Source organism: Muscardinus avellanarius (genome assembly GCF_963383645.1).
Source record: "Muscardinus avellanarius genome assembly, chromosome: 2".
Taxonomy (NCBI): domain Eukaryota; kingdom Metazoa; phylum Chordata; class Mammalia; order Rodentia; family Gliridae; genus Muscardinus; species Muscardinus avellanarius.
The window spans coordinates 36718115-36732983 of record NC_137787.1 but is presented as its reverse complement, the minus strand read 5'-3'; the positions used below and the strand labels follow the sequence as shown (position 1 = coordinate 36732983).

Genomic DNA, 14869 nt, shown 5'->3' with positions numbered 1-14869 from the left:
CTTATTTTAAAATCTCACAAATAAAGAGATTCCAAAGATTAGAACACATTTTCTTTTTAAATATAAATAAAATGCAATACTTTCCAATTGGCTTATAAGAATTGTAAAAGGTAGCATTTTATTGGTATTTTTTTTTTTTTTTTGCAGTACTAGGGATGGAACCCAGGGGTATTCTACCTCCAAGCTACACCCCTAACCCAATTTTTTATTCTTTATTTTGAAACAGGGTCTCACTGAGTTGCAAAGGGCTCACTAAGTAGTAGCTGAGGCTGGCTGCGAACCCAGATCCTCCTGTCTCAGCCTCCCAAATGCTGGTATTACAAGCCTGAGCCACCACACCCAGCTATTGGTAAAATTTGAACTAAAAACTTTGTATAACAGTAGAAATTTAAAAAAATACTGTTATTTTACTTAAATGCATTCAAGAAGCATTTCTTAAATGAAATTTTTATAGGTATCTTCTCCAAATCTAACATTAGAAGGAAATCTTGACAATAGGTGCTCATCTGTTTTCTACTGACAAAACTGAACAATCAAAATTTAGAGACTACTGCTGTAGTTCACTCAAATGCCTACACTTTTATTTTCTGCAGGTTTCATGTATTTCTGGGCAAGCATTCTACCACTGCGCTACATCAACAGCCTTAGATTCCTATAATATATCTTGCTTTGTTAAATCTGCCTTTAGGGAGACTTTAAACTGTCAGACACAAAAATATGCTATTAGTCTGAATCTGTACCCTGAGTAAAATTGAGTTGCCAGGAGATAGATGAGCCTGGTAACTCTTTAGGAAGCTCTAGGGGAAAAATCTGTTCTTGGCCCTTCTAGATTCTTATGGCAGACAACATTCCTTGGCTTGTGGCTGCATTATTTCAATCTCTGCCTCTGTAAATAACATTGCCTTTTCCTCTCTGAACATTTCCAAATTTCCCTCTTTCTCATATAAGGACATTTGTGATTGCATCTAGGGCCCACTCACATAATCCAGGATAACTACCCATCCCAATATTCTAAATGTCATCACATCTGCAAAGCCTATTTTCATGTATAAGGTAACTACAGCTATATACTAACAAATTACTTTATTAATTTAAAAAATTCTTAGAAAAGCATATAATCAAAACTAACTCAAAGAAAAAAATAATATATTAAAAAGTTTACAAGTAAATAAATTGGATTAGTAATTTTAAATATTCTCATAAAGAAAAACTTGGTTTTATTTGTGAATTATATTAAATACTTAAAGAAATAATAGATGATGTTAGCAAGATGGCAGAGTAGGAGATACTAGCATTCTCCCTCCTTAAAAAAAAAACAATTAGCTATCCACAAGCATAAAGCTCTGTGGGAGTCTATTTAGGAACCTACATCAAAATAGTGGAGAAAGAGTGGGTCCCTAGGGATATCAGTCAAGTGGAGACATCTAGAAACAAAGATGAAGGGCAGGCCTTAGATTCAATCCCCAACATGGGGGTGGCATAGTGGAGGAACTGCTCCAAAGACGACACTGGCAGCTCTCTGAGATAATTAATAGCCACTGAGATAATGAGCAGCCATTGCTGCTAGACTGGCTCTTGAAAAAGCTGCTGTTCCTCCACCCCAAAACCAGGGATTTCATTCCTCCCCAAACCCACACATAACTCAGACCCCAGAGCCATGTCTACTCCAAATGTACCCACACTTCACACCTCAGCTCTGCAAGTGCTTTTTGCATATTCATAATACAAACTTTGGATCTTTGGCAACTGTGGAAATCTCTGCTCCAGACCCAGTTTCAATGCCGCTCTGGGTGCCCAAGCCTCAAGTAACACAGCTACTACCATTATGAGATACCCAGAATCTAGACACCGGAGTTGCTATTGGTGTACGAGCACCCATTCTCCAGATCCCGATTCTAGAGCTGCTTCACAGGTGTTTCCATATCAGATATCAGTGCCTCTCCAACCAGAAAAATATCCACAAGCTGGACCTGGTGAAAAGAGGTAGTCTCTTAGCCATACATTTCTCCTGTGGAAGAAAAGAGTAACAGGAGGTCCCCAGAAGCCTTTGTCACTGAAAACTCCAATATCCCTCAATGCCACTGCAAGTCTCTGCAGGCTTGACTTCTCCAGCTCTGACCTCAGCTGATTGAGCTTCATTGAGAATATGTCACTGGGTCTTCCCTGGAGCCAGAATCACCACCGCCCACTCAGACAGCACACTCATATCTGCTCATGAGTGAAGGTCTTTCCCCACCAAAACTAGTCTGTAAAGCCTACAAACACAATTGCTCCAACAAATGCAGATACCAACACAAGGATACAAGAAGCACAAAAATAAATAAGTAAATCAAGAAAATATGACACCACCAAGGAAGCAATATTCCAATAAACAACTCCAAAATGAAGATCTACAAGTTTCTGGATAATGAACTCTAAATGATAATGTTTTAAGAAAGCTTAGTGAACTACAAGAGAACATACACAATTCAGTAAAAACCAGTAAAGCAATCCACAAAATACGAAGTTCATCACAGAGGTAAATATTATTTTAAAAACCATATTTCAAAACTGATTAATACAATGAATGAAATGAAATATTCAAGAGAGTAACAACAGATTTCACTGAGCAGATGAAAGAATATGCGAACTCAGAGACAAGTTATTTGAAATTATCCAGTCACAAGTGGAAAAAAAGAATGAAAAAGAACAAATAAAGCCTTTATGAATTATATCCACCATGCAAAATAATATTTGCACTATGGGGGTTCCAAAAAAAGAGAGAGAAAGGGGGGGAAACTATTTAAAGAAATAATGGTGGAAAATCTCCCAAATCTGAGGAAAAATACCCAAATACATGAAACTTGCAAGTCCCCATATAGATTCAACCCAAAGAGGACTTCACCAAAGCGCATTATAATTAAATTGTTAGAAATCTAAATAAAAAACAAAGATCCACGTGTGGTGGTACACCATTATAATCGCAGTACTTGAGAGCCCAAGACACGAGGATCACAGATTCAAAGCCAGCTTCAGAAACCTAGTGAGGCTCTCAGCAACTTATCAAGATCTTTTTCCCAAGTAAAAAATAAAATAGTGCTAGGAGTATGCTCTAGAGGTAGATTACCCCTGGGTTCAATCCACAACACCACACAGACCAAAAAAAAAAAAAAAAAAAAAAAAAAAAAAAAAAAAAAAAAAAAACTTTAATAAATAAAAACAATAAGAAAAAAGAAATTTCATTTCATACAATAGATCCTTCATAAGGCTATCAGCAGATTTCTTAGCAGAAATTTAGCAGGCCAGGAGAGAATGGGATGCTGTAATCAAATTGCTAAATGGGAGGGGGGAAAACCTGCTAACCAAAAATGTCATTAAGAAAAGCTTTCCTCCAGAAATGATGGCAAGGTAAAACTGTCCCAAAACAATAGTCTGGGAGAGTTCATCACTATTTCTGTCTTATAAAAATGATAAAGGGAGTTCTTTAGGCTAAAATGAAAAGATATTAATTAATAATAAAAACATGTGAAAATATAAACTCACTGGTAGTGGTATATATAGTCAAATTCAGAATATTTTTATTAGTGCATTATAGTATCAAATCATACATTAGATCATGTTGACAATGGCATACATTCACACAGTACTTGGTTTCTCCCCTTGCCCTCATTTCCCTCCCTCCCAATACCAAGTGTCCAGGTCAACAATGCTATATTCACATGTGTACACATAGTCGCAAGTAGCATTTCCATTAATGAACCTCAGCCTTCTTCCTCCCCTACCTTCCTCCCTGGCTCCACTGAGGATCACCTCCATTATCTGGAGTCCCTCTGGTGTCCCATATACTCCCTAGTTCAAGCATATTACAGAAAACATGTCACTTCTCTTTCTGTGCTTGGCTAAGCTCACTTAACATAATGTTCTCTAGAGTTTTCCACCTTTTTATGGATGACATAATTGTGTTCTTTATTGCTGAGTAGAACTCCATAATTGCTGGAGCCAGCCGGCAAGAGTACGGGTTCTGAAGTGAGGCATGAGGATGGAGAATTTTTAACCCTAACGTGGGGGAGCCGCCAGCATACTATCTCTACTGGTCGACCCCTCCCTGTTCATGGGTCAATATTTCCTACAGGTCAACGACTATGCCTGGGTCAGTATTCTCTATTGCACCGACACTCCTGGCCAACGCAGCTTCTGGGTCAATCTCATCTTTATTGCGCCGACGCTGACGACGGGTTTGTTTTTCCAGAGGTATTTATACACAGCTACAGGTCAATCAACATTCTTGTGCTACCACCACCAGAATACAATAAAGACCAATACAAAACACATACATTACAGATAGGCCTATCAGTACCCTCGTGTCATCACCACCTGATCCTCTCTCAGACCTCTTTGAACTTTCCATAACCCCAAACCTTGTTGACTCTGGGCGAAGGACAGTCAGCTGAGTCAGAGACACCAATCTAGGGAAAGGCCTTAATGGCTCCCAACACATAATTTTGTAATCCATTCATCTGTTGATGGACACCTAGGTTGGTTCCATAGTTTGGCTATTGTGAATTGTGTTACTTTGAACATGGGTATGCATATATTACTGCAGTTCTCTGCTTTCAACCCCTTTGGAAAGATATGCAGTAGTAGAATAGCCAGATCATATGATGGAGCCATTCCCATTTTCTAAGGAATCTCCACATTGATCTCCATAGCAGCTGAACTAGTTTGCACTCTGCCAGGGTCCAGCCCTAGCAAGAGTTGAGGTTCGTGTGTTGGTGAGGGGAAGCCGAGGTCGATGAGAGAAGAATGACCACACGAATTAGATTCAACCTTCTCCATTTTATTCAGGATTTGTTACAACTTTTATACTTTATTTTTTGGCAGAAAAGCAAGGGCATAGCCATGCTAGCAGGATCGCCAAGGATGGGAAAAAGTTATTATTTACATACTTCAGGGCAGGGTGCCAGACATTTAAATAATAACAGTATGTTCTGTCTCACTTCACAAGGCTGACTCAAACCTAATCTTATACAGTGGCTCAAACTAAGGTCAGTTTGAACTTAATGTTTGGCCCAAACTTTATCCTTGGGAAAAAATCTTTGCTGCCTGAGTCTCTCACAAGCCACTGCCCATCAGTTTTAGTTATAATGTTTATACATAAAATTCCAATTATACATATTAATCCAATTAATCCTAAAATAATTTTATGAAGAAAGGAATGCTAGACATACTTCATGGGGGATCTACGCCGCTGCGGATCCCCTGATTGAGCTTTCTCAAGATCTGCATGAGATGTGGTAGCAGCACTCCCACCAACAGTGTAAGAGAGTTCCTATTTCCCCCACATCATTGTCAAATTTATTGTTATTTGACTTCTTTATGCTTGCCACTCTGATTGGAGTTAGATGGAATCTCAGTGTAGTTTTTATTTGCATCTCCCTGATGGCTAATGATGTTGAACATCTTTTCATGTACCTATTGCCATTTGTATCTTCTCTTTTGTGAAGTATCTATTCAATTCAGTTGCCCATTTCTTGATTGGTTTATTTGTTTTGCTAGTGTAAAGCCTTTTAAGCTCTTTGTATATTCTGTATATTAGCCCTCTATCAGAGGAATAGCTGATAAAGATCTTATCCCATTCCGTAGGCTTTCTCTTTAGATTCTTGATAATTTCCTTTGATGAGCAGAAACTTTTTAATTTGATGCCATTCCACTTATTAATTCTTGTTTTAATTTCTTGTGCTTTGGAGGTCTTGTTGAGGAAGTTACTGCCTGTCTTCTATATGTTGGAGTGTTGAGCCAATGCCCTCCTCTAATATCTTCGCAGTCTCTGGTCTGATTTCCAGGTCTTTGATCCATCTCAAGTTGATTCCTGTGGATACTGAGAGGTAAGGGTTTAGTTCCATTGTTCAACAAATGGATAGCCAGTTCTCCCAGCACCAGTTGTTGAAAAGGCTGTCTTTTCTCCAGCATAGAAATGTGGCCCCTTTGTCAAAGGTCAATTGACTACAAGTGTGTGTTTCTGTATCTTCTATTCTGTTCCATTGGTCTGTGTGCCTGTTTTTGTGCCAATACCATGCTGTTTTAATTACTATAGCTAATTTGAAGTCAGGAATTGTGATGCCTCTTTCATAGTTCTTATTGCTAAGAATTGCTTTGACTATTCTGGGTCTTTTGTTTCTCCATATGAAATTCATGACTGATGTTTCTAGGTCTATGAAGAATGTCATTGTTTCTTGATAGGAACTGCATTGCCTGCAGATCACTTTTGGCAGAAAGGCCATTTTGATTACATTTATTCTGCCTATCCATGAGCAAGGAAGATCTTCTATCTTCCAAATCCTCTAAGGTCTTCTTCAATTTCTTTAATGTTTTATAATTTTCATTGTAGAAGTCTTTAACATCTTTGGTTAGGTGTTTCTAGGTATTTTATTGGTTTTGAGGTTCTTCTAAATAGAATTGCTTTCTGTATTTCTTTCTTCATGGATTCATTGTTAGCATTTTAAAAAGCTACTGATTTCTTTAAGTTGGTTTTGTACCCTGCTACTTTGATGAATTGGTTAATCAGCTCCAGTGTCTTCTCGTTGAGATTTTTTGGTCTTCTAGATATAGGATCATGTCATCTGCAAACAAGATAATTTTAATTCTCCAGTTCTATCAATTTCTTCACAAATGATGCAATTTTGTTTTTCTTTATGGCTAAATAAAATTCCATTTTGTACATATCCCATAGTTTTGTAATCCATTCATCTGTTGATGGATATCTTGGCTGGTTCCATAATTTGGCAGTTGTGAACTGTGTGGCTATGAACATAGATAAGCATGTATTAGTTTGATAGTTTGAGTTCCATTCTTTGGGGTATATACCCAGCAGTGGTATTGCTAGATCTGACAAATGTAGAAAAAAAGTCTTATTAAAAAAAATTGGTTGGGGGCTTAGCTTGGAAGTAGAATGCCCCAGTTTCAATACCCAGTACAAAAAAAACTATAAACAGCCATAAAATAATAATAGTGCAATAATAAGCCTTAACTTATTTATAATTACTTTAAATATAAATGGATGAGATTGTCTAATCAAAAGACATAGGGTGATCAAATAGTTACAGCAAAAATAAGACCCAAGTATATACTGCTTATAAGAAACTCACTTCAGCTTTAAACACACACAGGGGGACGAGGGGCTGAGACTATAGTTTAATAGTAGAGCACTGGCATAGCATGCTTGAGGATCTGGGTTCAATAACCAACACCAACACACACATACACACACACACACTACACATAGACTTATATTTTATATTCTATGCATATAAAAACCAAAAGAGAGCAGGGATAATTATACTAAATATAAAACATAGGCTTAAAGTAAAAAACTAAATAGAAACAATTAAGATCATTATATGATGATAAAGGGGTAAATTCATCAAAAGGATATGACAACTGTAATATACACCCACCTTATATCAGAACACTTAAACATAGAAAGCAAATACTAATTAATCTGAAAGGAGAGATAGATAGTAATATAATAACAGTGCCAAACTTTAATATCTTACATTCAATTAAAATCAATAAGAAAATATAGAACTTAAGCTATTTTTACACCTAACGGACTCTAACAAACATATATAAAACATTCCATCCAGTAGCAGTAGAATATATATTCTTTTTTTTAACATAATTGCACATATATATGACATGTAAAATACTTTTCCAAGCTTTTAAACATACCTGTGACTAACGCATTTAAGAAATTAAACTAAATGTTATATTAGTCCTAACGCTAACTGTAATCCTAACTCTAAACCTATGTGAAACTCTTACAATACACTGAAATTGAACACAACTGCACATATATATGACATGTAAAACACTTTTCCGAGCTTTTAAACATAGCTGTAACTAACGCATTTAAGAAATTAAACTAAATGTTATATTAGTCCTAAGACTAACTGTAATCCTTATTCTAAACGTATGTGAAACTCTTACAAAACACTGAAATTGAACATAATTGCATATATATAGGACATGTAAAACAGCTGTCCGAGGTTTTAAAATTTGCTGTAACTAACGCATATAAGAAATTAAACTAAATGTTATTTTAGTCCTAACACTAACTGTAATCCTAATTCTAAACCTATGTGAAACTCTTACAATACACTGAAATTGAACACAATTGCACATATATATGACATGTAAAACACTTTTCTGAGCTTTTAAACATAGCTGTAACTAATGCATTTAGAATATATATTCTTTTCAAGTGCACATGCAACATTCTCCAAGATAAGATAGTATTTTAGGCCCTAAGCAAATTTTAATATGTGAAAACTAAAACTATATCACGTATATTTTCTAACCACAGTAGTCTAAAACTAGAAATCAAAAATAGAAGGAAATCTGGAAAATTCACAAATATGTAAAAGTTCAACAATATGTTTTTGAACAAACAACAGATGAAAGAAATCAAAAGGGAAACAAAACAGTATCTTGATATAAACAAAAATGGAACATGATCTACCAAAACTTATGGAATGCAGCAAAAGTAGTTCTGCGGGGGAACTTTATAAAAATAAATGCTTATATCAGAAAATATAGAACTGAAATTAACTTTGTATCTCAATGAACTAGTGAAAAGGAACAAGATAATCTAAAAATTAACAAGGAAATAAATAATAAAGATTAGAGCAAAAATAAAATAGGAAACAGAGAAGGTTTTAAAAATCAACACAAATAAGTTGCAGAGCAAAAGTACCACAGTCAAAGGAAAATTGTTGAATTTTGAGGAAACATTTGTGATATTTTTCAGAGATGAGTTCTAATATCCATAGTAACTAAAGGACTTTGGGGAAATTGAGGAGGGAAATTAGGTAGAAAAAACCCAACTTGAACCAACAATTCACTCACATACAAAAATTTTTAAAAGCTTTAAACATACAAAACATATTATAGCCTCCTCATATCACTTTCCCTGTCATTCGTTGTGTTTGTAACTGAGGTCCTTTTCAAGCTAAGGCAGCAGGTGGCTTATTTTAAAACTAATATTTTTTTCTTCTCTCTCACTCCTTTATTTCTCCTCTCCCTAACAGTGGGAGAAACAAGATTGACATTCATATCATGTTCTTCAGTTCACTCACCATAGGAAAGAAGAACCGGTGCCAATGGATCTGAGGAATGCTATCTCAAGGATATTATTTGGACATTATATCTCCTGATAAACACATCTAGAGCTTAGTACTTAGATGACCCCTTTCAAAAGGCTGGCTTCTTTTCTCCTTAGGTGTGTATGGGGGTAGTTTCTAGATGCTAATCCACTGTATTCCTTATTTCCTTGTTAAAAAAAAAAAAACAACTTTTTCCTTTTCCTCAAAACCTTGTTCCTGATTATTTGATCAACATTAGGAACAAAGACCAAGTGATAATTCCAAACTTTATTTCTTTGTAGAAAGTTCACACTTGCTTATTCCATCTTAATGTTTCCCTCCCAAATTCTGAACAGGTCACCAGCTTCTCATTTTTCAGGTTTTCACTTAAAATCCTTCCCCTCATAGAGACTTCTCTTGACCTCCATCCAAAATATTATCTGCTGGAGACTGTGGTAAATGGCAGATCAGAGGAATTCCTAATTGGAGCAGCTCCCAATACTAAGGAGAGGAGTAAAATGGGTTCCTTTTTCTGGGAATGGAATTTACTACATTATATGCACATACAAATATGTAATAATGAATCCCGTCAATAAATAAAAAGTTAATGCACCAATAAGTAGGAAAAAAAAAAAGGATACACACACACAAAACCTCTTTGAGACTTCTAGTCATTCATCCTCCTTTTTCTTTCACCCAAATCATCCAATTCTCTGGCTCTATTTGCTTCCCTATACTCGCAATCTACCATGCCCACATCAATGTCTGTAGTGACGTTTAAATATGTCTGTAGTGACGTTTAAATATGAACCTAAGAATCACCTGAAATAATTTAAATTTGAGTGCATTCCTTCAAACCCACACTTGATTCAGTGGAAGCTCAGAAATCTACAAACAAGCACCCTAGAAGAGTTTGACATAGACTCCCAGGAAGATGGCGACCAAGAAAAGCAGTGTTCATGAGTCCTGCTAAAACTCGATCTCTGTTGCCACAAAATCAGCAGTTTTCATAGCCAGAAAACACCATCAGCAGATAAATAAAAAATGTAAAAACAAGGGACAGAGGAAAAAAAGACTAGAAGAACAAGCAGAGACCAGAAATCAAGCCTGCAATGAGGCAGCAGAGCCGCGCCAGCGCCATCTTCCCTCACAGCACCAGGCTCCAGAGAAGAAAGGTAAACAAGGAGCTGAAGTGAGCAGCTGCGGATCATTTGGGTGCAATTCAGCAGTTCTTTCAGCACAATGAACCTCTGAAACTCCCAGTGGCCAAGCTCATCACTCCTTCTAGGGACTCAGAACGGAGCTCAAAACCAGAAAAGAAATAGGCCAGCCTCACAGCCGAGGGCATGTCAACAGCGCCATATTGCCAGCAGTGCCAGCCTCACGGCCGAGGGCGTGTCAGTAGCACCATATTGCCAGCAGTGACAGCTATTTCACCACGCCCAGCCACAGCTCCAGATCTGTGTGCACAATAACTGTGAGTGTAATTGTGGCCCCTAAAGGAGAAATCTCTGTACTGCACTCCCTGGGATTTGCATAGCTTTGATAATCTCCTTGGGTCAGATATTTTGCAGTCCAACCCAGTGAAGGAGTAGCAGTGATACCACACCCTAGTTGCAGCTCCCCGAAGGAAAACGCCCAGCCTGGCACCCCCACAGTCTCGCGCAGCCTCGATTAACTTCCTGGGTATGAGACATTGCGATACAACCCAGTAAAGGAGTAGTGGCAGCTGAGATTACAACAGACTTGAGATACAGAGCACCCTAAGTGAAGTTGTAGGGACCCAGGGAAGGCACAAAATTCTGAAATCATGGGAAAGAGGAACAACAATAGAGCAATGAATGCCCACAACCCCATATTATCAGAACCTGATAACACAGAAATTCAGAGATCTCCAGAAGATCAAATCAGGAATATAACTATAGAAATAATACAGGACTTTCTAAAACAATTTAGAGAGTCTAAAAGAAATAAAGAAAGCAATCATTGAGGTAAAGGCCTCAATTCAAAGTATAAACAATCAATTAGACCACATGGAGAATAGAATCTTGCTCCTAGAAGAGGATCACTCCAAAAACGAATGCATAATTTCTAACTTAGAAAAGAAAATCAGACAGCAGGAATCTGACATTGAAGAAATATGGGCCCATTTTAAGAGAGCTAACCTAAGAATAATCAGAATAGAGGAGGGAAAAGAAGGTAAAACCAAAGGGATCAATAATATCTTCAAAGCTGGGCGTGGTGGTGCACACTTGTAATCCCCACACTTGGGAGGCAGAGACAGAAGGATCGCGCTAGTTCAAAGCCAGCCTTGCTGGCTTAAGAAACCCTGTTTCCAAATGAAAAGGTTAAAAAGTAGGTCTGGGAGTGTAGCCCGTGGGAGTGTATCCCTGAGGTAGAAGGGCTTCCAGGAATCCCAGTACCACCAAAACCCCCCCAAAATAAAAGAGGCTGAGGATGTAGCTCAGAGGTAGAATGTCCCTGGGTTCAATCTCCAGTACCACAATAATATCTTCAAAGAAATAACAGCAGAAAATTTTCCAAACATAGAGCAAGAGGTTGATACACAGATCCAGGAAACTTATAGAACTGCATTTAGACAGGATCAGAGAAGAGGTTCCCCACGCCACATAATTGTCAAAATGACCAATGTGGAAGCCAAGCAGAGAATCTTAAAGGCAACAAAAACAAAAGGCCAAGTGACATTCAGAGGCAAACCAATTAGAATCACTCCAGACTTCCCAAACCAAGTCATGAGAGCCAGAAGGGCTTGGAGTAACATATTCCAAACTCTGAAAGAAAACAACTTCCAGCCAAAAATTTCCTACCCAGCAAAACTTTCTATCAAATTAGATGGAAAAATAAGAAGCTTCCATGACAAACAGAAACTGAAGGAATTTATGTTCAAAACCATACTCAAAGAGATTAACTACAAAGAAGAAATAGGAAATACACACCAGAACCAGAGAAACAAGATTTTCCATCCAGCAGGCAACTAAGCAAAGAAGAATATATTCATGTGTTTATAGGTTAAAATCTTTGGAGATTCATTATTTATTTCAGTCTTTTACCTATTTCTAAATTGTATTGTTTACTTTTATTGTTGCTAATTTTTAGGATTTCCATTTGAAATATTAATATACCTTCAGATATAGCATTTGGAAATATTTTATCCCATTCTATCAGTAACTTTTAACTCTGTTTACATTGTCTTTGGATATACAATATTTTTTATTTTTTAGGAAGTTTGTTTATTCTGTTGTTGCCTGTGCCTTTGAAATCATATCCAAGAAATCACTGCCAATTTTAATATTGTGAAGTGTTACGACCCAGGTTTATAGTCTTAAAATTTGCATTTAGGTCTTTTATCTATTTTGAGTTAATATATGTATATGGTGTTAGGTAAGGGTTAAATTTTATTCTTTTTCATGTAATTATTATTTTTCAACAATATTTAGTGAAAATATTATTTCTTTCACCAAATGTTCTTGGAAACTTTGTCAAAAGTAACGACCATATATGGAAGAATTTATTTCTAGGCTTTTTTATTTTACTCCACTGGTTTATATATCTGCCTTTATAGCAGTACTACACTGTTTTAATTATTGTAGCTCTATAAGGTTTGAAATTAGAAAATGTACATCTTCTAGCTTTGTTCTTTTTCGAGAGTGTTTTGGGTATTTAGAGTTTATATTTCATGTTAGGATAGATTTTTTCTGAAAAAAATGTACGATAATTTTACCTTAAAAAAAAAAAAGAAAATATCCTCTAGTAAGAAAGAAAGCAAAAAGAAATACTGAAATGTTATCTCTAAGTGATCAAAAGTTTGATATCAGACAAATGAATCTATTATGTGAGATTATCATTGTTAATTTTTGATAAATTGCTATAATATTAGATGTCAACCACTAAGCCAAGCATGGGAAGGAGGGATAGGGAGGGAATGGGGTGGGGATTGGGTAGGGGCTAACTGGGTGATATGTGCATGTATGTCTATACAAGTTTTTATCCCATTATGATGTATGAATACAGTGCACCAATAAAAAATTTTTTAAAAAGTTTGATATAGATGATCCAAGATCTAAAAGAAACACTGGTATACAGTAAATTCCTTTTATATAATACCATGCCTACTATTTTAATGTAAAAATTTCATTTTTTACATTAAAAAGGGGTCCTCATACTCAGAAAAATATATTGGAAATTATGATTCTATAGAACCAAATCCAAATTCCTTAAGATGACACACAACAAATACCCTCATGGCCAACATCTCTCTACACAACCTTTGTGATTTTATTCCTAGTATTTTTCTTATATCTTATTACTAAAATTCTCTCAATGTATCGTACCAATGCTTCAAAAGTATTTTAAATTTTTGGAATTAGGAAAGCATCTTAAAGATCAAGCATTCAATTCTTTAATTTTACAGAAAAGGACTTCATCTTGTTGCATACTATTTGTTTCTGGTAAATGTTATTACTTAATAACTGAAGACCAAAACGACCAAGTCGGGATGTAAAAATTCCTTATAACCCAATAACTTTTAAAATGTGAACTTCAATTTTATTCTTCCTTGTTGTTGAGGGCCCCATGCTCTAGTGGCACCACTACATACACGGGGAAATTCCAGGAGTTTCTGGAGGCCAATAATTCACTTTGCAGATGTTTCAGAGATTTGTTCTGGCAGGTTCATTCTGTACAAACCTCAGGAATAAAAAAGATAACTAAAGACTCCAGAAATTAGCCCTGTAGCCATATAAGTGAAATCTCAATGATAATGACAGTTAACAGCAGCTAACATTTCTTGGCTTTATTAGCACTATTAAGCACATTACATCATTATCCCTTTAGTTCTCCTTATGTAAAGCAGGTAGTAATCCGTTAATGTCGTCATATAACCATTAATCAAGTGAGGATCTGAGAAGTTAAGTAATTGTCTAAGGTCCCACAAGTACACTCAGGAATCACCACCTTCCACCCTGCACTCTGGGCCCCACCTCCGGCCACGCCCACTCACGCTCAGCAGCCGGGACCCTGCGGTGCCCTCCTTGTCCTTGCCCTTCTTGTCCTTATTGTCCTTGGGGGAGGCTGTTTCCACACCATCCTGGAGTTTACCAGACGAAAGGTCTGGAAATTTGTTGTGCAAGGCATCTGGGATGGCCAAGGTGCTCCTCTCCAGTGCAGGGGCTGTGAACAGGGACTGGACCCGCCCGCTGTGGCCACTGGGTGCGGGTGTGGTGGAAAGTCGATGGGTCCCACTGCGGATATTGGTGCCGGTGGAAAGCATCTGGGTGTTTTGTGGTGGCTCCATCCCTCCATTCTCCACAGGGGCCAGTCTACAACTAGCTTAGCCAACGGCCCGCTGCTGCGCAAGCGCAGGGCCCTCGCAGCCTTTCCGCATTCTCTTCCCGCGCGCAGCCGCACGAGGCCCGCACGTTGCTGCCCTGCCTCTGCCAGGCTGGGGCTTTAGAGGGGTGCAAGGTCAGCGCGCTGGAGGCTGTGTGCCCTGGCCTGGCCATTTCAGTCTCCTTTCAGGGAAAGAGCAGCTGGTGGGCAGCAAGGCGCCCCCTTCCCGTAAGCATTTAGCCCACTGATTTTCCTGCACTTTAAACTCTTAGAATCCTTCTACTCCCAGCACCCTTTCTCTCTAGGAGTTTACAGTATCAATCATTTTGTGATGGTTTCAGTTTCACTGTGGGTCCTTCTTAGCTTAGTATAGAAATAATAAGCCTGGAAACTCAGTTGCA

General features: G+C 37.4%; 1 protein-coding gene across 1 annotated transcript in view; it reads right to left on the bottom strand.

The window, feature by feature from the left end:
- C2CD6 (C2 calcium dependent domain containing 6) overlaps positions 1-14433 on the bottom strand; it is a gene marked incomplete at both ends in the record, with an annotated part of 149911 nt that extends 135478 nt beyond the window's left edge. The window contains one exon of the mRNA XM_080689345.1: positions 14120-14433. Coding sequence (XP_080545471.1) covers positions 14120-14433 — 314 coding nt within the window. The remainder of the gene's footprint in view (positions 1-14119) is intronic.
- Between the last annotated feature and the right edge of the window lie 436 nt (positions 14434-14869).